This window comes from Chelonia mydas, chromosome 20, assembly GCF_015237465.2.
Source record: "Chelonia mydas isolate rCheMyd1 chromosome 20, rCheMyd1.pri.v2, whole genome shotgun sequence".
In the NCBI taxonomy this organism is placed as follows: Eukaryota; Metazoa; Chordata; order Testudines; family Cheloniidae; genus Chelonia; species Chelonia mydas.
The window spans coordinates 8,442,724-8,470,458 of NC_051260.2; the positions used below are offsets into that span (position 1 = coordinate 8,442,724).

The 27,735-nt window shown below is 57.8% G+C and overlaps 1 protein-coding gene across 2 annotated transcripts; it reads left to right on the plus strand.

Annotated features, from left to right (window-relative positions):
* Window positions 1-975: 975 nt before the first annotated feature.
* Window positions 976-26,748, plus strand: TESPA1 (thymocyte expressed, positive selection associated 1). Of its 2 annotated transcripts, none has more exons than XM_037884086.2 (11): window positions 976-1,173; window positions 12,358-12,564; window positions 13,284-13,326; window positions 16,092-16,141; window positions 16,514-16,567; window positions 17,146-17,182; window positions 17,625-17,726; window positions 19,033-19,241; window positions 20,132-21,342; window positions 22,744-22,828; window positions 25,379-26,748. In XM_037884086.2, the coding sequence occupies exons 2-11, from the start codon at window positions 12,399-12,401 to the stop codon at window positions 25,534-25,536; spliced, it is 2,115 nt and encodes a 704-aa protein (XP_037740014.1). In that variant the 5' UTR covers window positions 976-1,173; window positions 12,358-12,398; the 3' UTR covers window positions 25,537-26,748. The 2 variants fall into 2 exon arrangements, with proteins under 2 accessions (XP_037740014.1, XP_037740015.1); XM_037884087.2 differs by having other exon boundaries at window positions 1,009-1,173; window positions 17,628-17,726.
* Window positions 26,749-27,735: the final 987 nt, after the last annotated feature.

Here is a 27,735-nt window from a genome sequence, read left to right on the forward strand (position 1 = left end):
CAGCCCTGGCCAGCACTCCTGATGGGATGCTGAGAAGCAGGGTGGAGGTGCTGGCAGGAGACCAGGCATATTTTGAAAATGTGTTCTAAGGAAAGATTTATCTAAATGGATAGGTTTTCCTAGGTGGTGGAGCTAGGGGTGCTGGGGGTGCTGCCATACCCCCTGGCTTGAAGTGGTTTCCATCCTATACAGGGTTTGCAGTTTGGTTCAATGGCTCTCAGCACCCCCACAATACACATTGTTCCAGCATCCCAGCAGGTTTCTGTAAAACACTTTGCTGTCCACAATTGAGCACGTGCCAGCATTTCAAACCCCCTTGTGAAACACTGTGACAGGAGTCAAGTGCCAGGCCCAGGAGATCAGCTGCAGGTGCTCTCACTGCCAGCTGGGGTTGTTTGAATTGCTTGACACTAAGATCCCAGCCCTGCTTGCCCATGGGATTTGCAAAGTCTTTATTCCAGCTTCTCCGGCCTGTTTCCATCACAGACAGCAGAATATTGGGACAAACTCACTCCCCGCCCCCACTGGGCAGATCACCTTGAAAACATGGAACTCAGAATTTGGAGAGCTGGATTTGACTGCCAGCCGGGCCACCAATCTGCTATGTGACTCTCCTGTCTCTATGCCTCAGTTTCCCCCAGTGATAATTGTGGCCTACCTTGCTGGGGTCAGGGATAAAGGAGCCTTTGGCCAGTGTGCTCAGTCACTGAATGGACAGCACCTTGCAGAGCATGAGTAACCAAAGGACCAATTTTGGTTGAGCCTTATGGCGCTAGAGCCCAGAGCCAAGACAGTGGGTTCTATCTGCATCTCTGGAACCTCCTTTCCCCTCTCTGTGCCTCAATTTCCCCTCTCTGGACGGGCAATGACAGAGGGCTATATCAGGGCTGTGTACTATTATTAGCCGCCCCCTCCTGCGTTGGTGGATCATTATGTTTTCCCGTCTAGGCAGCGGATGTGGGTCAACGTTTGAGGTTTCGTTGTTGATTTTTTTTAAATTTCCTCTTCAAAACAGATCAGCTTCCTCCCTCCCTGCTGACGACAGATGCTTGCGTGGGCTGTGGTGCCTCAGTGCTGCGACGGGACGCCACGACTGATGGTCCCTCTCTGGAGCTAGACGGCGATCCGCTGGTCAGCCAGTGACCAGGGTCACGCTGGCACCCCCCAGCCTCGGTGAGTGACAGACCCCGCTGAGCAGCCAAAACCCCTTGCTCTGAGCACCTGTTCTGAGAGCATGCTGGGCAAGCGCTCCACAGGGCAGGGTTTGCAGGTGCGCCGGCAAAGAGGGGGCACGGCCGGAGAGGAAGAGGGTGAGGATGGGAGGTGAAAGAGGGACCCAGAGGGATGGTGTTGGAGGGGCTGTATGGTGGGCAGGACAGTGTACATGAAACAAAGGGAAATTACCCTCTTGAGGCTTTCTTTCAGAAGGTGAGATGGGGAGTGGAGACTGGTGGGGAAGTGGAAGGGATGGCAGGAGGAAGAGTTAAGAGTGGGGATGGCAGGGGATGGGGGCCAGAGGGGTAGGGAAGGGGGGTGGGGAAGGCAGGCTCAGGGCTGGGAGTGGGGGGCAAGGCAGGTGGTGGGGAGGATGGGGGCAGGCAGTAGGGGCCAGGGTGGGGGGCAGGGTTGGGAATGGGGAGGGCAGAGGGTGGTGGTCAGGGCAGGGGGTGGGGGCAGGGTGTAGGGTAGAGAAGGCAAAGACAAGCAGTAGGGGGCAGGGTGAGGAGTGAGGGGTGGGGCAGGCAGGGAGCAGGGCAGTGGGAGAGGTCAGGGTGGGGAGGGCAGGGGGCAGGGGCAGGAAGTAGAGGCAGGGTGGGCGGCAGGGTTGGGAGTGGGGAGGGAAGGGGGTAGGGACAGGGTGGAGAGGGCAGGGGCAGGCTGTAGGGGCAGGATGGGGGGCAGGGAGGCCAGAGGGAATCACCCGAGTAGAGCTGGCATATCCATGCTGAAGCATTCGTGGCCCTTTGCCTCTCTCTCGGGAGGGTCTGTGGCTGCTGTCTCCCAGCCTGTTGTGGGAGACTTGGGGGCAGGTCGGCCCCGGTCTGTTTCGTTGGTGGGCAGGGCTGCAGCTTCCAGTGGGGCTGCAGCTGCCATTGTGGCTCTGGGGTGGGGGGCTGGCTTGTGTACTGCGTGTGCCCTTCCCCACGGCGTCATGGGCCCTCAGACTCGCAGCTTCCCAGCGTGCTCCTCATTGCCCAGGAGCCAGGGCTGGGGCGGCCTCGTCCCATGGACTCTGCAGCATGTGGCAGCATGGGGTGCCTGGCCATGGCAGTGCCTGGGAGGGGGCAGGATACTCCCAATGACCCCTGTGGCCTTGGTACCGTGCCCCGGGAGCCCTACGCTCCTGGAGGTGCCAACCCCAGCACGCTGCCCAGCTGCAACAGAGCAAAGCCAGCACAAGGGCAGCCTGGCAGGCGCCGGCGTCCCTGCAGTGGGCAATGCAGCCTCGGCTAGTTCTGCCTGCAGGGGCCAAAAGTTTGACTCTGTGTCAGGGAGGGGCCAGGGTCTGCTTCGGGTCCTTTTCTTTTCTTTAAGATTTTCATTTTGGAGGGAGAGGGCAGGGTGAGGGATGGGTGGGGGGGGATCAGTGACAGGTTTTAAGAGATAGAAGTTGGGGGTCTGTGTCAGTGTTTAGGGGATAGAAGCGGGGGGGAGTGCTGGGGCCTGGGGAATGAAGGGGTCAGGGTCGGGGTCTGGGGGGAGAAGGGGACTCAATGCTGGGGTCTGGGAATTGAAGGGGGGTCAGGGTCTGGGGGGAAGGGGGGTTAGTGTCTGGGTTTGGGGGATGGAAACGGGGCTCAGTGCTGGGGTCTGAGGATTGAAGGGGGGGTCAGGGTCTGCGGGGAGAAGGCGGGCCAGTGCTGGGGTTTGCAGGGAGAAGTGGGGTCAGTGTATGGCTGTCATTCTCATGGTAGAGAGGCTTTCTCAAAGAGGAAGGTCTTGCGATGTTTCCTGGTGGTGGTCAGACACTGGATTCTCCTGATCTCTGGGAGTGCATCCCACAGCCAGACCCCCCTGACTGGGAATACGGGGTCCCCAGCTCTCCTGCACTCCCCCTGGACTCTGTGATCTGCACGGTCCCAGGGGAGCGCAGCTGTTGTGGTGGGTCACAGATGGAAATTCGATCTCTGGTGTAGCTGGGGCTCGACCCATTAGCTGCTGTGCTGATCTGGACCAAAGCTTTAAACCAGCACAGGGAGCTGGAGCCAGTGGAGGGAGCTGAGCACAGCCTGATATGCTCCCAGGGGATGAGCCATGGAGAAGGCGGGCAGCCACATGCTTAGGGTGACCACATTTTCCTAAAAGGAAAATGGGACCCCGCATGGGGCCAGCCTGAGCCCTCCCTGCCTCCTGCCCACATAGGGCTGGTCTGAGGTCCTCTCTCCCCACCCCTGGGACCAGCCTGAGGCCCCCCTCTCTCCCCTGTGCGCGAGGCAGCCCAGGCCCCCAGCTGCCCGCCCGCGCACGGACAGCCCAAGGCCTGCCTCTCTTCTCCCCACATGCAAGGAGGCCCGAGCCCCCTGCCATCCACGGGGCCCAAGCCGCTCTCCTGAGCCCTCCCTCCCATGCGGAGCTGGCATTGCTGCTGCCCCCCCCACCCCCAAGTTCCTCTGCGCCCCGCTAGGGGTCGCATCCCCCTTTTTTGCCCAAACTGGGCATTTGTCCCATTTGCTCTTCCCAACAGACGATCACACAAATGCCCAGTTTTTCCAAAAAAGTTGGGACGACCGGGACAGGGCTTAAAAAAGGGACTGTCCCGGCCAAAACAGGACGCATGGTCACCCTACTCCCGCTGCACCAGCTGGAGCCTGCACATCAATCAGCCTCAGATCCAGTGAGTTAGGGTAACCTAGCCCGGAGGTAGGGTAACCCAGAGCCAGAGAGGAGAGGCAGGGTTTCACAGCAAGCTGGAGGTGAAAGGCAGCTTTATACTGAGGGCAGCTGGGGGTCCAGGCTCAGCAAGGGGTCACACTGCACCCTGAGGCTCTGACCGCTGGGGGCTGGAGTCTTGGATGGAAGGTGGCGACAGCTTGGCCAGTTATTCAAAGCGTTTCCCCTTCCCGAACGACAGCATTAGGACAAAGAAAAGGAGTACTTGTGGCACCTTAGAGACTAACCAATTTATCTGAGCATAAGCCTTCGTGAGCTATCGCTCACTTCATCAAATGCATACTGTGGAAAGTGTAGAAGATCTTTTTATATACACACAAAGCATGAAAAAATACCTCCTCCCACCCCACTCTCCTGCTGGTAATAGCTTATCTAAAATGATCACTCTCCTTACAATGTGTATGATAATCAAGTTGGGCCATTTCCAGTACAAATCCAGGTTTTCTCACCCCCCCCCCAACACAAACCCACTCTCCTGCTGGTAATAGCTTATCTAAAGTGACCACTCTCTTTACAATGTGTATGATAATCAAGGTGGGCCATTTCCAGCACAAATCCAGGGTTTAACAAGAACGTCTGAGGGGGGGTGGGTAGGAAAAAACAAGGGGAAATAGGTTACCTTGGAGAGTGGGGTGGGAGGAGGTATTTTTTCATGCTTTGTGTGTATATAAAAAGATCTTCTACATTTTCCACAGTATGCATCCGATGAAGTGAGCTGTAGCTCACGAAAGCTTATGCTCAGATAAATTGGTTAGTCTCTAAGGTGCCACAAGTACTCTGTTTCTTTTTGCGAATACAGACTAACACGGCTGCTACTCTGAAACCATTAGGACAGACTCCCAAGGGAAGGGCTGGAGTCTCCCTCTCTTGGTCTCTTCCAATGTGGACTGTAGCCTTTCTCTGCAAGAGGCGTTAGGCAAACCCACGTTAGTGGGCTCAGCAGCACAGAGGGACTGGGTGACATTCTCTGCCCTGAGCTATCTAGGAATCAGACTAGAGGGTCTAATGGCCCCTTTGGTGGATCTATGAATAATTTCCCAGTGGCTCCTGGAGACTCTCCTTGGTGCTGCTCTGAGCAGCGGGTGTTTGTAATCTGCTGGCTGAGCTGGGCGACTGGCACTTCCTCAGTCATGTTACAAGTCTTCTCCACAAGATGGCCACGCAGGCACTTCAGCCCCAGACACTCCCCCGAAGAGAAGATCAATTTGCAGGAGGATTCACAGCACTTCCCCATGCGGCCAATATTTGCACAGACACAATCCCGCTTGCATGGGTGTTCAGGAAACGCATGCAGGTTTGTGCACCATCCGTGAGTGCACAGGGAGGCTGGAGAAGATGGCAGTGGAAGCGGAGATGGGGTAGTGATAGGGAGAACTCTAGAAGAGTTCCTTATTCAGTGTTAGAAGAAATCAGATATTTCTGAAGTGCTTTCCTGCAGTCACATGCCACAGCCTGTTGCTGCCTGTGGTGACCTCAAGCTCTTCAGCGTCAACCCAATCATGGGGGGTGGAAGGGGTCTCCAAACACCGCTATCTTGCTTGTCCCTCAGGCAGACCCCCCTCCAGATCTCACGGTGGCAGGGGCCATGAGAGCTAAACCCAAATCCTGGCATTGGAAGTGATGGTGCAGGGCACGTTGGGGCCCGAGCGCTGCCCTGAGCGGCCCCTTGGCTGTGATTGGGGCATGGCCACACATTCAGTGGGGTGGGGTGGGGGCACTGGCCCTGATGGTACAGTGAACTCTGTCTCTCTGACTGACTGGCCCTGGTAATTCTCCCATGTGGGCCATGGACGTACAGGGGGGTTGCTGCTTCCAGTTTCTCGGTGAATGTCTCGCTGCGCACGGCTTGCTCCGCCGCAGGGCTGAGATCTGTTTGCCCTCAGCAGGGGGACGGTGAAGAGAGCTCCCCCTCTGGCTCCTGGCCGGGTGCCTCACACCAGCCTAGCAGAGAAGGCAACTCAGGGAACTGGGCTGAGACCCTCCCAGCTTGTTTTACATAGGCCCTGAGCCACTCTCAGACGCTCATGACTCCTGGTCTGGGCCAGCACAAGACGGATGGCCTGGAAGGGGAGGCCATGGGCCCCAGGGCTGATGTTCACGTGATTTAGCTATGCAGCGTCTATGATATCCTCACGGCTGCAGGGAGTGGGTGGTGGTTTCGGTAGCTGCTGGTGATGCAGGAATCCCTGAGCTAAGCTGATGGAGGGTGAGTCGCTCGCCTCCCTCGCCTGGACACCTGGTGCCTGCCCAGCTGTCATGCTGCAGGAGTTTCCATCTGCAGGAGTGGGCCGCAATTTTCCACTCAGTGGTTGGGTGGGGTTATCACAGGCCACACCCCCCACTGCCCTTGTGTGTATGTGTGGGGAGGACATGTGGTAGCCACTGTGGGTAGGACATAAGAACATAAGAACGGCCATACTGGGTCAGACCAATGGCCCATCTAGCCCAGTATCCTGTCTTCCGACAGTGGCTGGTGCCAGGTGCTTCAGAAGGAATGAAAGAATAGGGCAATTATCTCAGAGGTTTAAGGCTACCCAGAGCATGAGGTTGCACCCCTGACCATCTTGGCTAACAGCCATTTATGGATCTATCCTCCATGACCGTATCTCTTTCTTTTTTGAACCCAGTTATACTGTTGGCCTTCAGAACATCCCCTGGCAATGAGTTCCACAGGTTGACTGTATGTTGTGTGGAGAAATATTTCCTTATGTTTGTTTTAAATCTGCTGCCTAGTAATTTCATTGGGTGACCCTGGTTCTCATGCTATGTGAAGGGGTAAATAACACTTCCCTAGTCACTTTCTCCACGCCATTCATGATCTTATAGACCTCTGTCACATCGCCCCGTACTTGTGTCTTTTCTGAGTTGAACAGTCCCAGACTTTTTAATTTCTCCTCATACGGAAGCTGTTCCAGACCCCTAATCATTTTTGTTGCCCTCCTCAGGACCTTTTCCATGTCTAATATAGCTTTTTAAAGATGGGATGAGCAGAACTGCACACACTATTCAAGATGTGGGGGTACCATGGATTTATATGGTGGCATTATGATATTTACTGTCTTATTATCTGTCCCTTTCCTAATACTTCCTAACATTCTGTTCACTTTGTTGGCTGCCACTGCACATTGAGTGGATGTTTTCAGAGAAGCATCCACAATGACTCCAAGATCTCTTTCTTGAGTGGCAATAGCCAATTTAGACCCATCATTTTATATGGATCGTTGGGATGATGTTTTCCAATGTTCATTACTTTGCATTTATCAACATTGAATTTGATCTGCCATTTTGCTGCCCAGTCACCCAGTTTAGCGAGAACCCCTTGTAGCTCTTCCCAGTTAGCTTTGGGCTTAACTATCTTGAGTAGTTTTGTACCATCTGCAAATTTTGCCACTTCACCATTTACCCCTTTTTGCAGATCACTGATGAGTGTGTTGAACAGCACGGGTCCCACTACAGATCCCTGGGGGACACCACTATTTACCTCTCTCCAGTCTGAAAACTGACCATTTATTCTTCATTTGTCCTGGAGCTGGGTCCGCTTGCTGCAGCCAGCCTGGGCCCTGCTTTCCTGTGCAGCACCCAGGACTCTGAGCTGCATTGCGCAGAGGAGCGGCGGCCTGTGCTTTGCCTACCAGGCCACAGTGCTGCTGCTGGCCAGGCTGGGGTGCTGCCTGCCAGTACCCCAGCTATCTGGCTGCACAGCAGAACCGCATGCCTGGGCAGGCCCCAATTTCCTGGAATTTCTGTCAGATCCTAACAGATCGTTCCCCTTCCCAGGGGTATGTTCTGCATGGCGGGTCGCTGGCTGGAGAACCAGCCAGGGCGAGGACAGGCTGTGGCAGGGGAGGGATGAGGGGTAGGGAGTGTACCCGCTGCATGGAACAGTGCCCCGTTCTGTGTGGACTCCCTGTGGAGCAGCACACGGGGGCAGGGTGCTGGGCAGGGGGGTGGAGCAGGGAGGGGCTGAGGGTTCACACCTTCCCTTTTTCTACCCTGGACTGGGCACAATATAGGCTGTAATAGGACCTCTGGGAACTCTGCAGCCTGGGGTGGCACCTCCCCAATGCCCAGCCCAACTACCCGGGTTGGGCCATGGCAATAGAATGTGACCCTCAGATTGCTCAGTGCTCCAGCTCCAGGGTCCCCACACACAGGCTCTGTCAATGCCCCTCAGTCCTGACCCACAGCCCTGCTATCTCAGTGTAGGGTTCCCCCGCCTTAGCTCTGTTGGTGAGAGCGGGAGCTGGAGCTGCCAGCAGGACCATTGCTGATGGAACTGCTCAGAGCCTGTGTGCTGGGCTGGGGGGTCAGTGACGGGAATCTGGTCATTGTTGCTGGGAAGAGCTCAGGGAAGGGAAGGTTCCTCAGTGTTTCCTCGCCAGCCAGTCTCTGGGTTCTTCACTTGTCCCGGAGCTGGATCCACTCACTGCAGACAGCCTGGGCCCCGCTCTCTTGTGCAGCACCCAGGACTCTGATCTGCATTGCCCCAGCCAATGTGCTTTGTGCTGCCAGGCCGCGGTGCCTGACAGTAACCCCAGCAATCTGGCTGCACAGCAGAACTGCATGCCAGGGCCCCAATTTCCTGGAATTTCTGACATGTCAAAATCAGGGCTCATCCCACCCACCCGCTCACAGATGGCATAAGCTGGGGGTGTGGGGGAAGGAGCCCACAGAGCCCATGAAGAAATGAACAAAAGCTTAAAAAAAGATCCCCTGGCAAACGTGCCTCACCTGAGTTAAAGCCAAGTTGCCCTGTCTTTGCTGCTAGGTGTCCTGTGCTGGCTAATTCGAGTTCAGAACATGCCCCTCTTCCCATATAGACACACCCTGGGAATCATGCTGGGCGCTGGGAAGGGCAGCAATTCATACAATCAAGGTCAGAAGGGCCCACTGTGATCATTGAGTCAGACTTCCTGTGTCACACAGGCCAGAGACCTGCCCCAAATAGAATCATAGAAAGTTCCTGTTTGAACTAGAGCATAAGATAAAGCCAGTCGAAAATTGCTAGTGAGGGAGAATCTACCATGGCCCTTGGTAAACTGTTCCAATGGTTAATTACTCTTATTCCCAGTCTGAATTTGTTTAGCTTCAACTTTCAGCGCTGGATCATGTTAGAATCACAAAATCATAGAATCTCAGGGTTGGAAGGGACCTCAGGAGGTCATCTAGTCCAACCCCCTACTCAAAGCAGGACCTAATCCCCAACTAAATCATCCCAGCCAGGGCTTTGTCAAGATGGGCCTTGAAAACTTCTAAGGATGGAGATTCCACCACCTCCCTAGATAACCCATTCCAGTGCTTCACCACTCTCCTAGTGAAATAGTGTTTCTTAATATCCAACCTAGACCTCTCCCACTGCAACTTGAGACCATTGCTTCTTGTTTTGTCATCTGCCACCACTGAGAACAGTCTAGAGCCATCCTCTTTGGAACCCCCCTTCAGGTAATTGAAGGCTGCTTTCAAATCCCCCCTCACTCTTCTCTTCTGCAGACTAAATAACCCCAGTTCCCTCAGCCTCTCTTTGTAAGTCAAGTGCCCCAGCCCCCTAATAATTTTAATTGCCCTCTGCTGGACTCTCTCCAATTTGTCCACATCCTTTCTGTAGTGTGGGGAACAAAACTGGACACAGTACTCCAGGTGTGACCTCACCAGTGCCGAATAGAGGGGAATAATCACTTTCCTCAATCTGCTGGCAATGCTCCTACTAATACAGCCCAATATGCCGTTAGCCTTCTTGGCAACAAGGGCACACTGCTGACTCATATCCAGCTTCTCGTCCCCTGTAATCCCCAGGTCCTTTTCTGCAGAACTGCCGCTTAGCCAGTCGGTCCCCCGCCTGTAGCGGTGCATGGGATTCTTCCGTCCTAAGTGCAGGACTCTGCACTTGTCCTTGTTTAAGCTCATCAGATTTCTTTTGGCCCAATCCTCCAATATGTCTAGGTCACTCTGGACCCTAACCCTACCTCCAGCGTATCTACCTCTCCCCCCAGTCTAGTGTCATCTGCGAACTTGCTGAGGGTGCAATTCATCCCATCATCCAGATCATTAATAAAGATGTTGAACAAAATTGGCCCCAGGACCGACCTCTGGGGCATGCCGCTTGATACCGGCTGTCAGCTAGACACTGAGCCGTTGATCACTACCTGTCCAGCCCGACAATCTAGCCAGCTTTCTATCCACCTTATAGACCTTTCCACCCTATAGACCTTTATCCACCTTAAAGGTCTATCCACCTTATAGACCTTTCATTGCTAGATAGAAGAGCCCATTCGGAAATATTTGTTCCCCATTTAGGTACTTACAGACTCTGATCAACTCACTCTTAACTTTCTCCGTTCTGGGCACTAGGAATGGGAGTGGTTCCAGGTGCTGGGAATGGGTGTGGTTCTGGGCACTGGGCAATGGGAGAGGTTCCAAGTGCTGGGAACAGGAGAGGTTCCAAATGCTGGGAATGGGAGCGGTTGCAGGTACTGGGAACTGGAGCGGTTCCGGGTTTTGGGAATGGGAGAGGTTCCAGGTGCTGGGAATGGGAGTGGTTCTGGGTGCTGGGTGTGACTGGTTCTCCCTGGGGTGCGACCTGGAACTGGGGTACCACTGAGCCCTCCTGACCCACCAGCCTGGGCTCCCTTTACGCTGTACTGCCGTGACAGGTCCTCAAGCCCCCTCCAGCACACATACAGGTAGGGACACACTCAGCTGCAGGTACACACAGATGCTGAGATCAGCTCGGCATGGGAAGGCTCAGCTAAGGAACTGCCCAGTTACTCAAGTGCACACCCCACTTTAAAGGGTAAACCCAAAGTTATACCATCTTGCGCTGCACAGGGAACTGTACAGCGTAAGCTCATAAAATTCGCCCCCTCCCTCAGTGTAGAGAGGGATATACACAGCTTTCTGCCCCTAGCAATGACTTGCACACACACTGGTTTTAGACAAAGCAAAAATAAGTTTATTAACTACAAAAGATAGATTTTAAGCGATTATAAGGGATAGCCCATGGATCAAAGCAGATCACCTAGCAAATAAAGCAAAAATGCAATCTAAGCTTAATATACTAAATAAATTGGATATGAATAGCAAATTTTCACCCTAATTGTTAGTTTAGGCAGTTTGCAGAGATTCTTGAGGGAAAGCTGCACCTGCTTGCAGCTTAAACCCCCAGGTATTTCTTTCACAGGCTAGAAATCCCTCTAGCCTGGGTTCAGCCCTTCTCCCCCAGTTCAGTCCCTGTTCCTCAGATGTTTCCAAGAGTCTCCTTTGGGCAGAAAGTCCATGAAGAACCACGATGATGTCACTCCGCTGCCTTAAATAGCTTTTGCATATGGTGGGAACCCTTCGTCTCCAACTTTAGTTCCCATGCCTTTCAGTGGAAAAACACTGGTATTCTATGATGGAATCCAGTACCAGGCAACTTGGTCACATGTCTCTGTAGGGCCATAGCAGCCATGTGTCAGAGGCTGTTTGTAGCATCCTCGGGAAGGCTCCCTGGTGGGAGAGTAGCATCTTCTAAAGACCTATTGTTCTTCCTAATGGTCCTTCCCAGCCAGCCATCTAGGCTCATTGCATTCTGCCTAGTGAGCATTTCCCAGGTGTACACACATTTGTAATAGATACATACACAATAGTCCTAACTTCAGATACCAAAATGATACATGCATACAAAAAGGGTAATCATATTCGGTAAATCATAACCTTTCCAACGATATCTTCCATGACCCATCTTGCATAAAATACATCATAGTTATGCCATAATCATATCATAATAATATTACTATGAAGAATATGGGGCGTAATGCCACACTGGCAATGGGAGAGATTCCAGGAGCTGGGACTGGGAGTGGTTGCAGGCACTGGGAATGGGAGAGATTCTGGGTGCTGGGACCGGGAGACATTCCAGGCGCTGGGAACGGGAGAGGTTCTGGGAGCTGGGAACAGGAGCAGTTGCAGGGGCTGGGAATGGGAAAGCTTCCAGGTGCTGGGGAATGGGAGAGGTTCTGGGTGCTCGGAACGGGAGCAGTTCTGGGTGCTGGGGAACAGCAGAGATTCCGGGAGCTGGAACTGGGAGCGGTTGCGGGCACTGGGAACAGGAAAGGTTCTGGGAACTGGGAACAGGAGTGGTTGCGGGCGCTAGGAATGGGAGAGATTCCGGGCACTGGGAAAGGAAGAGGTTCCAGGCACTGGGAACAGGAGCAGTTGCAGGCGCTGGGAATGGGAAAGATTCCGGGTGCTGGGGAATGGGAGAGATTCTGGGCACTGGGAATGGAAGCAGTTCTGGGTGCTGGGAACGGGAGCAGTTCTGGGCTCTGGGGAAGGGGAGAGGTTCTGGGCCCTGGGAGCCCGTGGGAGGCATGGCTCCCCTGGTGAGCTGCAGAAGGCGACCCCCGGCTGTGCCCTGTCAGCAGAGACCACAGGAGGTGTGGCTCAGCTCAGACGTGGATGCAGTGACTGACTGTTGGTTTCTCTCAGGGTCTTGGCTCTGCCCAGAAAGTCCTGTGGCCCTGCGAGCCATGGAGGCTGCATCAGTGCTGAGCCCCTCATCCTGGGAGAAGCGCAGAGCATGGGTCCGGCAGAGCCGGTGCTGGCGTACCACTGTGCTGGAGGAGGAGGCAGCGGTGGTCGTGCGGGATGTGTCCGGGCTGCAGCCACCGCATCTAGACGATGTCTTCTTCGAAGGTGGGAGAGCAGCTGGGGAAGTGGGCAGGGGTGGGGTGCGTGTTGGGGGGGGGGAATGGGTTCTTCCTTTAACTCCTGTGCTGTGCTTCCCAAGGGGCCGGTGTGCACGGTGGGACTTGGACTGTGTCCGCTCTTGTTCACCCTGAGCAGTGGGCAGAAAAACACCTGCCCCCCCGCCCCCCGCCCCGGTCCCCTTTTCAGAGCTGCAAAAACATCCCTGAAAAAGTTCCAGGAACTGGAAAAAATTTCCATCAAATGACCCTACAACTGACCCTGATGACCTCATTCTGGACCTTGGGCCCAGCCCTGTGGCTGCATCCCTGACCCTAATAGCTCGTTCCTGACGCCACAGCCCCCAATCCCAACCCCTGCCCCTGTTCCTGGGGCTGAGACCTCTCCTTGTAGAGTGGCCAGGGCCGTGACTGGACCTTCCCTCTTGGCCCTGCACCCTCTGTCTACAGGAGGAAGAGGCTCAGGGCTCAGCCTGAGATGTGAAGCTCCCAGCCAGTGCAGGGCCCACTTCCCAGGGAAACCCACTGAGATCCCCAGGCTGGTGCACCCACCCTGCTCATCCCAATGAGCATGCTGTTCTGGGACTGGCCCTGGGGAGGTCATGGGGCTATTGGCACAGAGAGGTGCAGGTTGGGAGTGTGGGGCTGGGAAGGGGGAGGGGAAGGGTTCTCCCTGGTTTATCTGATGGACTTTTGTATTTCCAACAGGAAGCCCCTCCAGCAAGATTGAGACTTGGCTGCAGAATTGTGGGTGAGTCCAACTGCCCTCTGTGTGTAAGAGAGAGTGTGTGTGTGTGTGATAGAATCGTAGAACCATAGGGTTAGACAGGACCGCAAGGGTCAGCTAATCTAACCGCCTGCCAAGATGCAGGATTTGTTGTGTCTAAACCATCCCAGACACATGGTTGTCCCGCCTCCTTTTGAAAACCTTCAGTGAAGAAGCTTCCACAACCTCGCAGGGCAGTCTGTTCCGTGGTCCTACGGTTATTACAGTTAGGACGTTTTTCCTGAGATTAAATCTATATCTGCCGTGCTGTAGTTTAAATCCATTGCCTCTTGTCCTGCCCTCTGTGGCAAGAGAGAACAACTTTGCTCCATGCTTTTTATGGCAACCTTTCAAGTATCTGAAGATTGCACTACCTGAAGGGGGGTTCCAAAGAGGATGGAGCTCGGCTGTTCTCAGTGGTGGCAGATGACAGAACAAGGAGCGATGGTCTCAAGTTGCAGTGGGAGAGGTCTAGGCTGGATATTAGGAAACACTATTTCACTAGGAGGGTGGTGAAGCACTGGAATGGGTTACCTGGGGAGGTGGTGGAAACTCCATCCTTAGAGGTTTTTAAGGCCCGGCTTGACAAAGCCCTGGCTGGGATGATTTAGTTGAGGTTGGTCCTGCTTTGAGCAGGGGGTTGGACTAGATGACCTCCTGAGGGCTCTTCAAACCCTGATATTCTATGATTCTATGATTCCCCTCTTAATCGTCTCTTTTCCAAATTAAACATATCCAGTAGCTTCAGCCTTTGCTCATATGGTCGGCATTCCACCCTTTGATCATCTTTGTTGCTCCCCTCTGGATCTTTTCCAGTGTCTCTCCATTCATTTTATACAATGGTGACCAAAATTGGACACAGTACGCCACTTGAGGCCTCACCAGCGCCAAGTAGAGTGGTTCTATCACCTCCCGTGACTTGCATGCTACGCCTCTGTTAATGCAACCCAAAATTGCATTTGCTTTTTTTGCAACAGCAGCACATTGCTGAGTCATGTTGAGGTTGTGATCCACTACAACTCCCAGATCCTTCTCAGCAATGCTGCTGCCAAGCCAGTTATCCCCCATTCCGTATTTGTGCGTTTGGTTTTTCTTCCCTAAGTGTAGCACCTCACATTTGTCTTTGTTGAATTTCATTTCGCTGTCTATAGCCCAGTTCTCCAATTTATCAAGATCTCTTTGAATTTTAGCTCTATCCTCTGAAGTGTTGGCACTCCCCCGTGCAGCTTTGTGTCATCTGCAAATTTGATCAGTGTGCTCTCTATACCAACATCCAGGTCATGGGCAATGCATAGCATAGGCTGGGGAAGGCTGTGCCTCCCCAAACAGCCTCACCTGACTCCTCCCATTTTCCGCCCCAAGGCCCCCTCCTGCTTGACGCTAGTTGCCCGAGCCCAGGCAGGCTGCCTCCTCTTCTGGGAAGCCGGCTGGGTGGGGCTTGGGGTGGCTGGGGCTGCGCCACCTGGGGCTCCGGGGTTGGGGGGGCGCACGCCACCTGCCCACCCACCCAGCACTTGGGCAGCCCAGGGCTGGGGGTGAGGGGCTGGCGGCCGCAGGGGAGGGAGCCTCTGGGCTTCGGCATGGGAAGGGGGGTGGGAGAGGCAGGATGGGATGGGGGCTAGACTCCCCATATCTGTGGTTCACCCACCACCCATGATCCAGGTATTTAATAAAGATTTTAAATAACACTAGACCCAGAACAGATCCCTGTGCAACCCCACTTGGGACCTCCTTCCAATCTGACATCATTCCATTAACAGCTTCTCTTTGTTTGCGGTTGTTTAACCAATTATGTATCCACCTAATGGTAGTTCCACCAAGCCCGCATTTCTCCAGCTTACTTATAAGAATTTCATGTGGGATTGTGTCAAAAGCCTTGCTAAAGTTCAGGTATATTATGTCCACCGTATTCCCCCTATCCAGCAAATCAGTTACCCTGACAAAGAAGGAAATCATGGTGGTTTGGCATGATTTGTTCTTGGTAAATCCATGCTGGCTGCTAGTGATCACCCCTTCATCCCTGCCCCCATCCCCACCCCCATCCAGCTCTCCCCTCACACCGATCCCCACCCCATACCACCATCCCATGATTTAGTTGGGGTTGGTCCTGCTTTGAGCAGGGGGTTGGACTAGATGACCTCCTGAGGTCTCTTCCAATCCTGATATTCTATGATTCTATGATCCCTACTCCCATCTCAACCCTCCCCTCACCCCCATCCCGACCACCGTCACCCCATCATCATCCCCATCCCTGCCCCCTCCCACCCATCCCACCCCATCCCAGCCTGCCCCTCACACTCATCCCCAAACCCTCACATCTGTCCCCACCCATCCCCTTCACACTCATCCCCACCCCATCCCAGTCTTCCCCACACCCCCATCCCCACATCCAACCCCATCCCCACCCCCTCACTTCCATCCCATTCCAGCCCCTCCCCTCAAACCCATCTTGCCCCCTTCTCCCACACCCATCCCAGCCCTCCCCTCGCATGCTTCCCTTCCCCACTCCCACCCTGTCCCTCCCCACACACCCGTTGCACATCACTCCCTTTTTCCATGGGGCTGGATGCCTTTTACTCTCTCTGGGGGCAGAGGAGGGTCAGCGAAGTTATAGGGGTAAGAAGTTGCATTGGGGGCAGTAGGGAGAGACCCCCTCAGTCTGCAAGGGGCTCAGGGGTACTGGGGAGACCGTGACACTTGAAATAACAATGACAACAATAGCTGTTAACGGGCTCTTCTCTCTGGCTCAGGGCATCCATGGAGGTCCTGCCTGAGGAGCCTGGCCTGCCTGCCCCCTATGGTAGGTTGCTCTCCCCTGTTCTTGGCCCCTTCCTGGTGTCAGGAGCTGGCACTCGGAGCTGGTTTGAGCGATGGAGCTGAGAGAGAATGGTCCTGGGGGAGGGAACTGCAGGCCCAGCCGGGGTCGGGGGAGCAGAGCCCCTGTGCGGGTTGCTGCATGTTACCAATCATGACCCTGTGCAGGGACCAGCCTGTGGTCGGCGAGCCCCACTCATCGGGGGCAGGGGACAGTCCATGAACCGAGCTGCCCAGCCCTGGGTGCTCTGAGCACTCCCAGAACCATGACCCCCTTTGCTCTCAGTGAGTGCCCTGCCCAGCCCGGGGCTTGCTGGCCCAGCTCCCAGGGATCTGCTCAGCCATTGCTCTCTTGCAGGATGCAGTAGTAACGGGACCAGCTTTGAGGACGACTTGACACTGGGAGCAGAAGGTACCAGCCGTGAGGGATGCCAGCTCCCAGACGGTTCCCCCGACAGCAGGGAGTGGGGCCAAAGTCACCCCTGGTTTGGGGCAGTTCACATCTGCTCTCACCAGTGTCAGCCACCATGGGGCTGCACAGCCCTGAACCCAGCAAGTGTGTGATTTCCCTGCCACCTCCAGTGGGAGGAGACCAGACACTTGGGAAGAGCTGAGCCCGAATCCCCCATCTCGTGTGGGGGAGGGGGCTTGTGGGAGGGAGGATGGAGGGGGCTGAATGTGCTCAGATCCCTTTTCCCTCCCTCAGCAGGTTGATCTCCCATTGCCCCCGGTCCAGCACATCAGACCCAGCCACTCTGTACAGCGTCTGGTAAACACCCTGACCAACCTGGGCCCCAGGAACCTTGGCAAGGGCAGCTGGTTCTGGGCCAAGGACACGGTGCTGACTCACTTTCCCCAGTGCCCCACGTGAGGCCTGCCCCTGGGTGCCCAAGGCAAGGGGAGCCACAGGGGGTGGGGTTGCTGGGGGTGCCAAGCTGGGATTCGGAGACACCCTGTGTTACTCACCGTTGCTTCTCCTCGCTCTTCCAGCTCTGTTGTTACCTGGGAATGACAAAGCCGCTGGCAGGTGAGAGACCTGAATCCCACCCCCCATGTCCCCAGGGGACTCTGAGCTCAGGCTCCCCCCACCCCAGCCAGCCCTGAGCATAGGCCCTTGTGCCCTCACAGGGCCCTACAGGTCCCGCACCAAGGCTGTCTGCCCCCTCACACCTCATCTCCACCTGCCAGCCCATACCTGGGCAGGAGCACACCCTGAGTGGCCACCCCGCACCTGCAGGCCTCGCTCCCAGCAGCCCCCTTGAAACCCTCCCCCAGATCAGGCCTTGCACCATGTCTGTGGGCCTCATACCCAGTCGCAGGGCCTGATCCTTGGAGTGATGTAGGGCAGGATCTGGAGCACGGGTGTTACTGCCCAGGGGATGGTGACCAGGACACTGCCTGGGCATGACCCCGGCGAGGCCACGCTACCCCCAACTGTTTTTGACCCTCCCCTGCCTTCTCTCCCGCAGCAGGACCCTGCTGGAGAAGCCCTGGCCAGGCCGGTACCTCCACCTCGGGCAAAGCATGGCATCCAGTGCCATCTCCGGTGGCACCAACAAGACCACCTCCAGGTAGGACCCCGAGGACCTGAGGACAGGACCCCAGGGATTGGTTGGTTCTTCCCGGGGCAGCGAGTCCATCTGACCTTCAGCTCTGGTGAGGCAGCTGCTGCCAGGCCCGGTGCCTTGGGCAGGGGGGCCCTCAGCTGCAGCCAAGCCGGATCTCTTTGGGGTCCTTCAGCCATAGCCAAGCATTCCCCTTTGGTGTCTATAGAGCAGTAGCAAATACCTTGGAATATCCCCCACCCCAACCCAACAACCTCCAACCTGAGACCCACTGGCTTCAGCCAGGGAACTTGGAAAGGAAGGCCCAGGGCAGATAGGTAATGGGGGGGGGGGTATGGGGCATGGGGATGAGGTGTGGTGTGGGAGACAGTGTGTGGGGATGGTGTGTGGTGGGCGTATGGGGCATGGGGATGAGGTGTGGCAGTGTGGACAGTGTGTGGAGATGAGGTGTGGCAGCTGGGATGGTGTGTGGTGGGGGATGGTGCCTGGGATGGGGCCTGGGGGGTAGCGGTGGGGATGGTATTTGGGGATGGCTCATGTCTACAGGGAGTGTTTGGGAATGGGATATAGGGAGTGGTGGTGGTGGGGATGGTGTGTGCAGATGGGGTGTGGGGACGGTGTGTGCGGATGGGGTGTGGGGATGGGGTGTGGGGATGGGGTATGCTGGTGGGGACAGTGTGTGGGGATGGGGTGTGGGGATGGGGTATGCTGGTGGGGACGGTGTGTGCGGTTGGGGTGTGGGGATGGGGTGTGGGGATGGGGTATGCTGGTGGGGACAGTGTGTGGGGATGGGGTGTGGGGATGGGGTATGCTGGTGGGGACGGTGTGTGCGGTTGGGGTGTGGGGATGGGGTGTGGGGATGGGGTATGCTGGTGGGGACAGTGTGTGGGGATGGGGTGTGGGGATGGGGTATGCTGGTGGGGACAGTGTGTGGGGATGGGGTGTGAGGATGGCTTATGCTGGTGGGGACGGTGTGTGCAGATGGGGTGTGGGGATGGGGTATGCTGGTGGGGACAGTGTGTGGGGATGGGGTGTGGGGATGGGGTATGCTGGTGGGGATGGTGTGTGTGGTTGGGGTGTGGGGATGGGGTATGGTGGTGGGAACGGCGTGTGGGGATGGTCGTGGCGCTGGGGCCCTGGTGACTGGGACCTGGTGGTGAGGATGGGCATGGCAGTGGGGACATGCCATGGGGATGGGTTATGCCAGTGGGGATGGTGTGTGGAGTTTCCCACTGCTCTGATCGCTGCCCCGGCGGGAGGGATGATCGAGCCCCATCACTCCTGGTTCAGCACACCATGTCGCTCTCTGCAGCGTCTCTGAGATCCTGGAGCTGTGCCAGGAGGACGCTGAGGAGATTCTCTACAACTTGGGCTTCGTGCGGGATGAGCCTCAGGCCACAGCCCGGATCCCGGCCCGGTTCTTCTCGGCTCCTTCCCAAGCCAAGGGCATCGATTTCCAGCTCTTCCTGAAGGCCCAGGTGCAGCGCCTGGAGATGGAGGATCCCTGTCTGACCCTGGCCAGTAGGTGTTGCTGGGCTTTCCGCTCCCATAGGAACGCCTGGGCACTCCAGAGGAGCCTGGATAGCGGGGGGTTAAAGCAGCCTGGCCGATAAACCTGCAGTCGGGAGTCAGAGGCCATGAGCTGTGCCCAAGGCTGGGACAGCCTCTGAGCCCTGCCACCCTGCCTAGCCAAGCCCAGCTTACTGGCCAGTCACTGCACTCAAGGGATTCATACCCGTGGTGCCAGAGGCAGGTTCCCATCTCGGTCACTGCACCGTCTCAGAGACTGGTGCTTCGAGCAGAGGCATGGGCTGGCCTGCTCTGGGACTCTGCCCTGGGAGTACAGCTGGGCTGGGGTGGGGATGGGATGTGCCAGTGGGGAACTGAGATGTTAGGATGGGTCATGGCAGTGGATGGTGTGGGGTAAAAGCAGGTAAGAGCAAGCCATTAGAAGTCAGGACTCCTGGGTTCTATTCCCAACTCATCCCACTCTGAGCAGCCTTGGGCAAGTCGCTTCCCCTCTAGTGCCTCAGTTTCCCCACTTCTGAGCTGGGCAGAACGAGATCCACTGTAGTGAAGCGCACGGAGATCCTCTGATACTTGGGGAGTTGTGTTTCTTCCCCCCACCCCCAGCAACCCTTTTCAACCAATACTGAACGGGCGATCAGAAGAGCCTGGCTACTACAGTCTGGTTCCACTCACCAGCTCCCCACAGCAACCTTGCTAATAGATCCACAGGCATCCAGGCCAGCAGGGACTGTTCTGACCACCTAGTCCAGCCTTGGGCATGGCCTGGGCGAGAGACTGCCCCCAGGGACTCCTGCCTCTGGCTCTGTAACTTCTGCTTGGCCCTGAACATCCCCGATCTCTGCCAAGTGTCTGACCTTCCTCTCTCCTTTCCATGCTGCCAGGTCGGTTCCAGCAGGTGGAGGCTCTGGCTGCGACAGCGGACGCCTTCTTCTGCCTCTATTCCTACGTCTCCAAGACGCCCCTGCAGAAGATCTCGCCAGCCCAGATTTTCTGGGCCTGCCCAGAAATCCCCAACTGCTGGGTCGTGCCTGCGAAGGCCGAGGCTAAGTCTCCCGTGGACCGTCTGAAGAAAGCCATCTCCAAGATGTGCCTGTACACCTCACCCAGAGCCGAGTCCCTGCGGAGAGCCAGCACGGTACCCAGCTGCCGGAGGAGCATCCTGGGCAGGGTGGTGCAGGAGGTGCTGGAGAGGGCGAGGGAGGAGCGGTTCCGATTTGACCAAACAGACATAGAGGACATGGAAGGGGCAGCCCATGAGATGCCCACGGGGACATTCCAGTGCCAGCATAGAGTGGAGAGCTCCTTCCAAGAGCCACCGTCACCAGATCTGGCAGAGCATGTTTCAGTGCATCTCTGCCACAGAGGCGAGGCAGCCCCCACGCCTCCAGGAGGGAAAGGAGAGCTCCACACAGTGCCAGCCCCGCCAAGGCTGCAATGGGCCCCGCAGGGGCTACCTGCTGGCACAGTTGGGGCGTGTACAGAGGGAGCGGGTAGTCCAGGCCTCCAGGAGAAGAAAGGCCCTGGAGAAGCCCCTATGGAGATGGCTCCTTCCAAATGGGAGTTCTCCATGGATGCGTCCTGCCCCTCAGGGGGAGCAGGGTCTGATGAGGAGAGTTCCTATGCTGGAGGCACGGCTGCACCATCTCCTGGGACACACTCCACGGCCACCAAAGCCCTGGGCACTGTCGGGACAACATGGTTCCATCCGGAGCCCAGAGAGGGGCTCAGAAGTGAGGCCGGGTTTGCCTTAGACTTGTCCAGGGCCCTGAGCACGGATAATGCAGGCTCCTGCGTCGCCCGGCTGCCCCACCCCGGGGGGCCTCCAGAGAAGGACGGGCTGGAGGCCTACAGAGAAGCTCTCATGTGCCCAGAGGAGCTGAGGGCCGAAGGCAAAGGGCACTCACCGCTCAGAGGGAGCTCCTACGCGTGTGGCTCCCGGGACGTGGCACATCCCCAGGGGCAGGACACCAAAGCCCCAGGGCCAGCATTGCACTCCCTGGGGGAGGTGGCAGGCGGGGTCTCCATGCTCCATGGGCCTTGCTGGGCACCGACGCTGCCCCTCCAGGAGGATGATTCTTTTGAACTGGAAGAGGTGGGTATAGACATGGGGATGCTCTGAGCCTAATCACTGAGCCCTTTGGGGGGCGGGGGAGGAAGGTCCGTTCTCCACCTGCAGGGAGTGCCCTGTAGATAGCCATGGGCACTGCATCCCTGCACCGCATGCATGCCTCAGTGGTCCTGCCCCTGGCCCGGTGCGCCTGTACCTCCCCACCTCCTGCAGCTCCCGCACACAGCACTCAGTTCCCACAGCAGGGAGTCTGACTAGGCCAGCGCCTCATAGGGACAGCTGGCCATGCCCTCGCCTGGTCACAGAGCATGGGATGCACCAGCTGCCTGGGACGGATCCACTGCAGGGCAGCTGTGGGCCACATGCAGGGAGCTGCCTGGGTGGGGCTCGGGGACACGATCTGACCCTTTCTGTTGGTTGGGCGCAGTGAGAGTTCAAGGAGCCGGAATGACAGGAGTGGTAGCCTGCTAGACGCTGAGTGGGACGGCCTGACACAGTCAAGGATGAACTGCCAGCAGAGGGCAGCTGGGCTCCAGTGCAGCAAACGTCCCTGACATGCTAACAATGATCCAGGCTGTTTGGGTTGGAAAGATCGAAAGCTTTAAATGAAGCTGGTTCCGGGAGGGGAGGGCGCCGAGGATGATGGGGTCAGCCCCCTCCAGCAGCTGGGGAGGAAGCTGCAGGTGGAACAGAGGCAGTGACACAAGAGGACTTGTGGCACCTTAGAGACTAACCAATTTATTGGAGCATAAGCTTTCGTGAGCTACAGCTCACCCACTGAATGCATCCGACGAAGTGAGCTGTAGCCCACGAAAGCTTATGCTCCAATAAATTGGTTAGTCTCTGAGTGCCACAAGTCCTCCTGTTCTTTTTTCGTGTCTCTTTGAAGCACGAGCTGGTGCAATGAGTCCGTCCAACAGCATTTTGACAGAGCCCCTTCGCGGCAGGGCAGCTGCTGCCCACCCCCTGCCCCTTCACTGAGTACCCAGGCTATGGCATCCTTAGCATCCTCCAGCTGGCACGCACGCTGGCGCAGGCGCTACTCCATGCGTGCTCCGGGGCTCAAGCACCCACCTAAAAAATAGGGGGTGCTCAGCACCTGCAGGGCTGGATTAATCTTTTGTGGGCCCTGGCTCCCGGACCGTGACCTCCGCCTGCACTCCACCCTGAGACCCTGTCCCCTCTTGGCCTCTTCCCCCCGAGGCCACGCCCGCCGCTCGCACAGAGGGGAGCGGGGGTCGGAGAGGAGCACCCACCAGCAAAAACAAAAGTCAGGGCTTGTGCACACGGGTATCATTCTCTCCAGCAGGGGGCACTAGTCTCTCTCACTCACACACAGAGCGCCAGTGGCCCCTTGCTGCTGGCCCCTGAGTCTGCCCCCCTGCCCCCAGTGCCGTCACCCAGTGTGCGGTCTCTTGCTTTCAGGTGCAAAGCACCAGCGAGGATGAGGATGGCACCCCCGAGGCAGCAGCCTGGCTGCCCGCTCCCGCCTTGACGAGACACCGGAGGCGTAAGTAGGCTCCTTGGCTCTGGCTTGAGCCGTGCGCGGGGAATGGCCTTGCTCCAGCTGTCAGCCAGTCTCCGCAGGGGGATGGTTTGGGGCACTGGGGCCTGAAGGGAGGGGCAGTGGCGATATCTTGGGGGTAGCGAGCCTCTGCGGAGCTGCCTGCCTGTGGGATGGGCCGGGCCTGGCTCTGGGTAAAGCTCAGCCCCTCCAGCCCCATTTGGAGCCTGTGGGCCTGGAACCTTGCACCCCGATGCCCGCCCCTTGTGCCCCACAGAACCAGGCAGTCTGGGAGGTGGGGGGGTGAGCACAGGGGTGTCAGAGCTGCACGAGACAGGGGAAGCTGAGAAAGGTCGAACGTGATCCAGCGACTGGAAGTTGAAGCCAGACAAATTCAGACTGGGAGTAAGGTGCTGTACATTTTTAACAGCGAGGGGAATTAACTATCAGAAGAACTTCCCAAGGGTAGTGGTGGGGTCTCCATCACTGGCAATTTTTAAGTCCAGCTTGGATGTTTTTCTCAAAGCTCTGCCCTAGGGATTGTTTTGGGGGCAGGTCTCTGGCCTGTGTGACACAGGAGGTCAGGCGAGATGATCACAATGGGCCCTTCTGGCCTTAGAATCGGTGAACCTACAAGAGCCCAGCTGACCCTGGAGAGCGCGTCTCGGCCAGACTGGGTGCCTGATGGGGAGCGCCCTGGGCAGCAGAGTGGGCCCAGCCTGTGGGAGAGTCAGCCCCATACGCGGCCTCGCACCGAGCCCCCTGCACCGACGTTCAGCCCCGCACGTGGCCCCTAGCCCCTCACACAGCCCTGCCCCCAGCCCTCAGTCCTGCACACAGGCCTGCACATGGCCCCCAGCCCCTTACACAGCCCTGCCCCCAGCTCTCAGCCCTGACCCCAGCCCTGCAAACAGCCCTGCCCCCAGCTCTCAGCCCTGCCCCCAGCCCTGCCCCCAGCCCTACACACAGCCCTGCCCATAGCTCTCAGCCCTGCTCCCAGACCTGCCCCCAGCCCTCAGCCCTGCACACAGGCCTGCACGTGGCCCCCAGCCCCTCAAACAGCCCTTCCCCCAGCCCCGCACCCAGCCCCCTGCACATGGCCTTCAGCCCTGCATACAGCTACCAGCCCTGCACATGGCCCCAAGCCCCGCACGCAGCCCCCTGCCCCTCAGCTAGGGCTGCCAACTTTCTAACGGCACAAAACCGAACAAAAAAAGGAACCCCCGGCCCCTTCCCCGAGGTCCTGCCCCGGCCCCAGCCCTTCTCTGACGCCCTGCCCCGCTCGCTCCATCCCCCCTCCCTCTGTTGCTCACTCTCCACCACCCTCGCTGGGGCAGGGGATTGGGGTGCAGGGAGGTATGGGATGCAGGGAGGGTGCGGGCTCTAGGTGGGGCCAGAAATGAGGGGTTCAGGGTGCAGGAGAGGGCTCCAGGCTGGGGCAGGAGGTTGGGGTGTGGCGGGGGGGGTGAGGACTGGTTGGGGGTGCAGGTTCTGGGGTGGACCCAGGGAAGAGGGGCTTCCGGGCTGGGGCTGAGGGGTTCAGAGTGCTGGAGGGGGTGCAGGCTCCGGCTGGAGGTGTGGACTCTGGGGTGGGGCCGGGATGAGGGGTTTGGGATGCAGGAGGGGGCTCAGGGCTGGGGTGCAGGCTCCAGGAGGGAGTTTGGGTGCGGGAGGGGATTCCGGGCTGGGGCAGAGGGTTGGGGTGTGGGAGAGGGTCTGGGGTGCGGGGTCTTGGCAGCACTTACCTCAGCTCCCAGGAAGCAGCCGCCAGGTCCCTACAGCCCCTCGGAGCTATGGAGCCGCCACTTGGGGCGGGGGCAGCGTGCGGAGCCTCCCTGGCAGCCCATGTGCCGAGGGGCTGCCTGGACCTGGTGGCTGCTTCTGGGAGCCACGTGGAGCTAGGGCAGGCAGGGAGCCTGCCTTAGCCCCGGGCCCTCGCTGTGCTGCTGACCGGACTTTTAACGGCCGCTGGCCGGAGCCACCAGGGTCCCCTTTCGACGGGGGATTCCAGTCGAAAACCGGACGCCTAGTAACCCTACCCCTCACCCAGCCCCGCACCCAGCCCTGCACCCAGCCTTGCACACGGCTCCCAGAGTGCACGACTGCCTGCAAGCCCCGCACCCAGCCTCCAGCCCTGCACACAGCCCTGAACGCAGCCCCCAGCCCTGCACATGGCCCCCAGCCCTGCATGTGGCTCCCCACAACCCTGCATCCAGCCCCCAGCCTTGCACACAGCCCTGAACACAGCCCGCAGCCCTGTACATGGCCCCCAGCCCTGCATATGGCCCCCAGCCCCTCACGCAGTCCTGCATACAGTCCTCAGCCCTGCACGTGGCCCCTAGCCCTGCACGCAGCCCTCAGCTCCTCCCACAGCCCTGCCTACAGCCACGCACACAGACCCCAGCCCCACACACAACCCCCAGCCCCTCACACAGCCCCTAGCCCTGCATGTCGCCCACAGCCCTGCTGGTGTGGAGTGCGCAGAGGGCTGTGGTTTTCACGCTGATGCCCCGAAAAGAGGTGCCCAGTCTCAGTCTTTGTTTCCTTTGGCTTTAGGGTTCATACTCCACGCCCACAGTGCGCATTCTGACAGCAGCGGTTTTGTGGAGGAGCCGGCGCCCAACTCAACGCCCGCCACCCAGCTTTGTGACACAGCCTGCTCCGAGCTCGGCAGGCCAATGGGGGGCCCCTGTGGCACAGGGCAGGCTGTGTAGGTCAGGACTCCCTGGCTGAGAGAACTCATCTGAGCAGGAGGAAGATGCCTGCTGTCTCCAGGCCACGCGCTCCTTCCACACAGCCTGTCCCAAGCCCCTTCATGAGCCACAACAGGGTCCGGGCACGATCCCTGGGGCAGCGGGATCACAGCTTCCTGGGTCTGGGAAACGCTACATCCCCTGCGTTCTGTGTCGGGGGGCGGGGGGTTGGAGCAGAGAGCGGGGCCTGGGAACAGCAGAATTGTACCTCAAATCCAGAAAGCACCAGGCAGCCAGGGCAACCCACGACCCTGGGCATGGAGCAGGGGGAACCCACCAGGCAGCCAGAGCAACCCCAGACCTAGGGCATGGAACAGGGGGAACCCACCAGGCAGCCAGAGCAACCCACGACCCAGGGCATGGAGCAGGGGGCACCCACCAGACACCAGGGCAATCCAGGGCATGGAGCGGGGGCACCCACTAGGCAGCCAGAGCAACCCACGGCCCAGGGCATGGAGCAGGGGCACCCACCAGGCCAAACCATGGCGTGGAGTGGGGGGCACCCACCAGGGATCTAGGACGACCCGGGGTATGGAGCGGGGGCACTCACTAGGCAGCCAGGGCGATCCAGGGCTTGGAGCAGGGGGCACCCACCAGGCAGCCAGGACAAGCCAGGGCATGGAGCAGGGGGCACCCACTAGGAATCTAGGATGACCCAGGGTGCAGAGTGGGAGGGGCATCCGCTCACAAGGGTGAACCTGGGGGCAGGTGGACAGCCATGGTGACCCAATGGTGCAGGGTGTGGTGGCAGGGGTACCCACCCACCAGTCAGCCAGGGTGACCCTGGAGCGAGGAGGAGGGGCAGCTCTCTGGTGTTTAAAAAAGAAAAGTTTACTCAGAACTTTTCCCCAAAACAGCAGAAAATCATCCTTCTTCCCCCAGCCCCTGGTTCGCCAGCGAGTTCAGTAACCCTTGGGGCACAGCGATGGCCTTGCCAGGGTGATGATGGGGTGGAGTTAGGGGGGTTTCTCTGTCCTTGTTGAGTGCCCCCTGCTGGCACAAATGGGGAATTGCTCCACAGGCTCCATGTGACCTGCGGCTCATCACTCACAACCTCACTAGCACTTTGGAACTGGTTCTTGTTACACACGCTGTAGCACTTGCAACACTAGGACAGCTGGGATCCTTCCCGGGACCAGCCCGTGCACATTGTAAATAAACACATGAAGAGGACGTCTGTGCACCTTTATGGAGCTGTATGAATGGACACAAGTGAGAGTTACCTTCCTCCAGCTATGGGCATCCCACACATTTGGGCTCAGTGTGGAGGCTGGGCGTGGGGGGACAGAATTGATCTCCTGGGTTAATTTGCCAATCCCAGCAACATCAGTCCACCTTACTCCCCCAGAACCAAGGAGATGTGGCGTGCTCTAGTGGTTAGAGCAGGGACTGGGAGTCAGCCTGCCTACGTTCTACTCTTGGCTCTCAGGGTAGAGGACTCCTGGGTTCCATTCCTAACCCTGCCACTCACTGCAGGTGAGTCACTTCCCTTCTTTGTGCCTCAGTTTTCCCATCTGTAGCATGGTGCTAGGTCTGTCTGGTTCCACACCCCGCTCTTGGCTCCCAAGAGCTGCACCTGTAGATAGCTTTGCAATATCCAAACCAGCTGCTTCCAGCAGCTTTCCTCCCTGGATTGTTACTTTACTTCCTGCCGTGAGGACTCAGCTGTGCTGCCCTGGGCATGGACAGCGCCCCGCAGGGGTTGGGCTCCATGCTACTCCAGCACAGCACTGGAACATCTGGGGTGTGGGTGTGACTGGTCAGTTCAGTTCTGACCCTTTTCCAGCTCAGGCTATCCCTGCACCACCTACAGTGGCTGAGCCTCCCCCCGGCCCCAGACACTCGCTACAGCTCTGCAAGACGGGGAGGCATTGTCCCCACTTACTGATGGGGAAACAGGCCCTGTGAGACTAAGGGCCAGATCTGCAGAAGAGATCAGCACCCAGCTGCTCCCATTCTTCTCCAGAGGGGTGGGGTGGTGGGTGTTCTCCACTGTCTCAGTAGGGGACAGGGGTTCTTTATTGTTTTACTGGGGGGTTACCCCCATCCCCGCTTCACCCCTTCCCCCAAGTCTCCACCCTGCTCCGCCTCTTTCTGCCCACATCCTGCCTCTTCCTGCCCCCTCCCCCGAGTGTACCCCGCCGTCGCTCTGACCCCCTC

Excerpts from the sequence above, each read along its gene's own strand:
- TESPA1 (XM_037884086.2), top strand. The coding sequence starts at position 12,399 with ATGGAGGCTGCATCAGTGCTGAGCCCCTCATCCTGGGAGAAGCGCAGA. Across the intron at positions 12,565-13,283 it reads AGACGATGTCTTCTTCGAAG|GAAGCCCCTCCAGCAAGATT; the intron begins GTGGGAGAGCAG and ends TATTTCCAACAG. Across the intron at positions 13,327-16,091 it reads ACTTGGCTGCAGAATTGTGG|GGCATCCATGGAGGTCCTGC; the intron begins GTGAGTCCAACT and ends TCTCTGGCTCAG.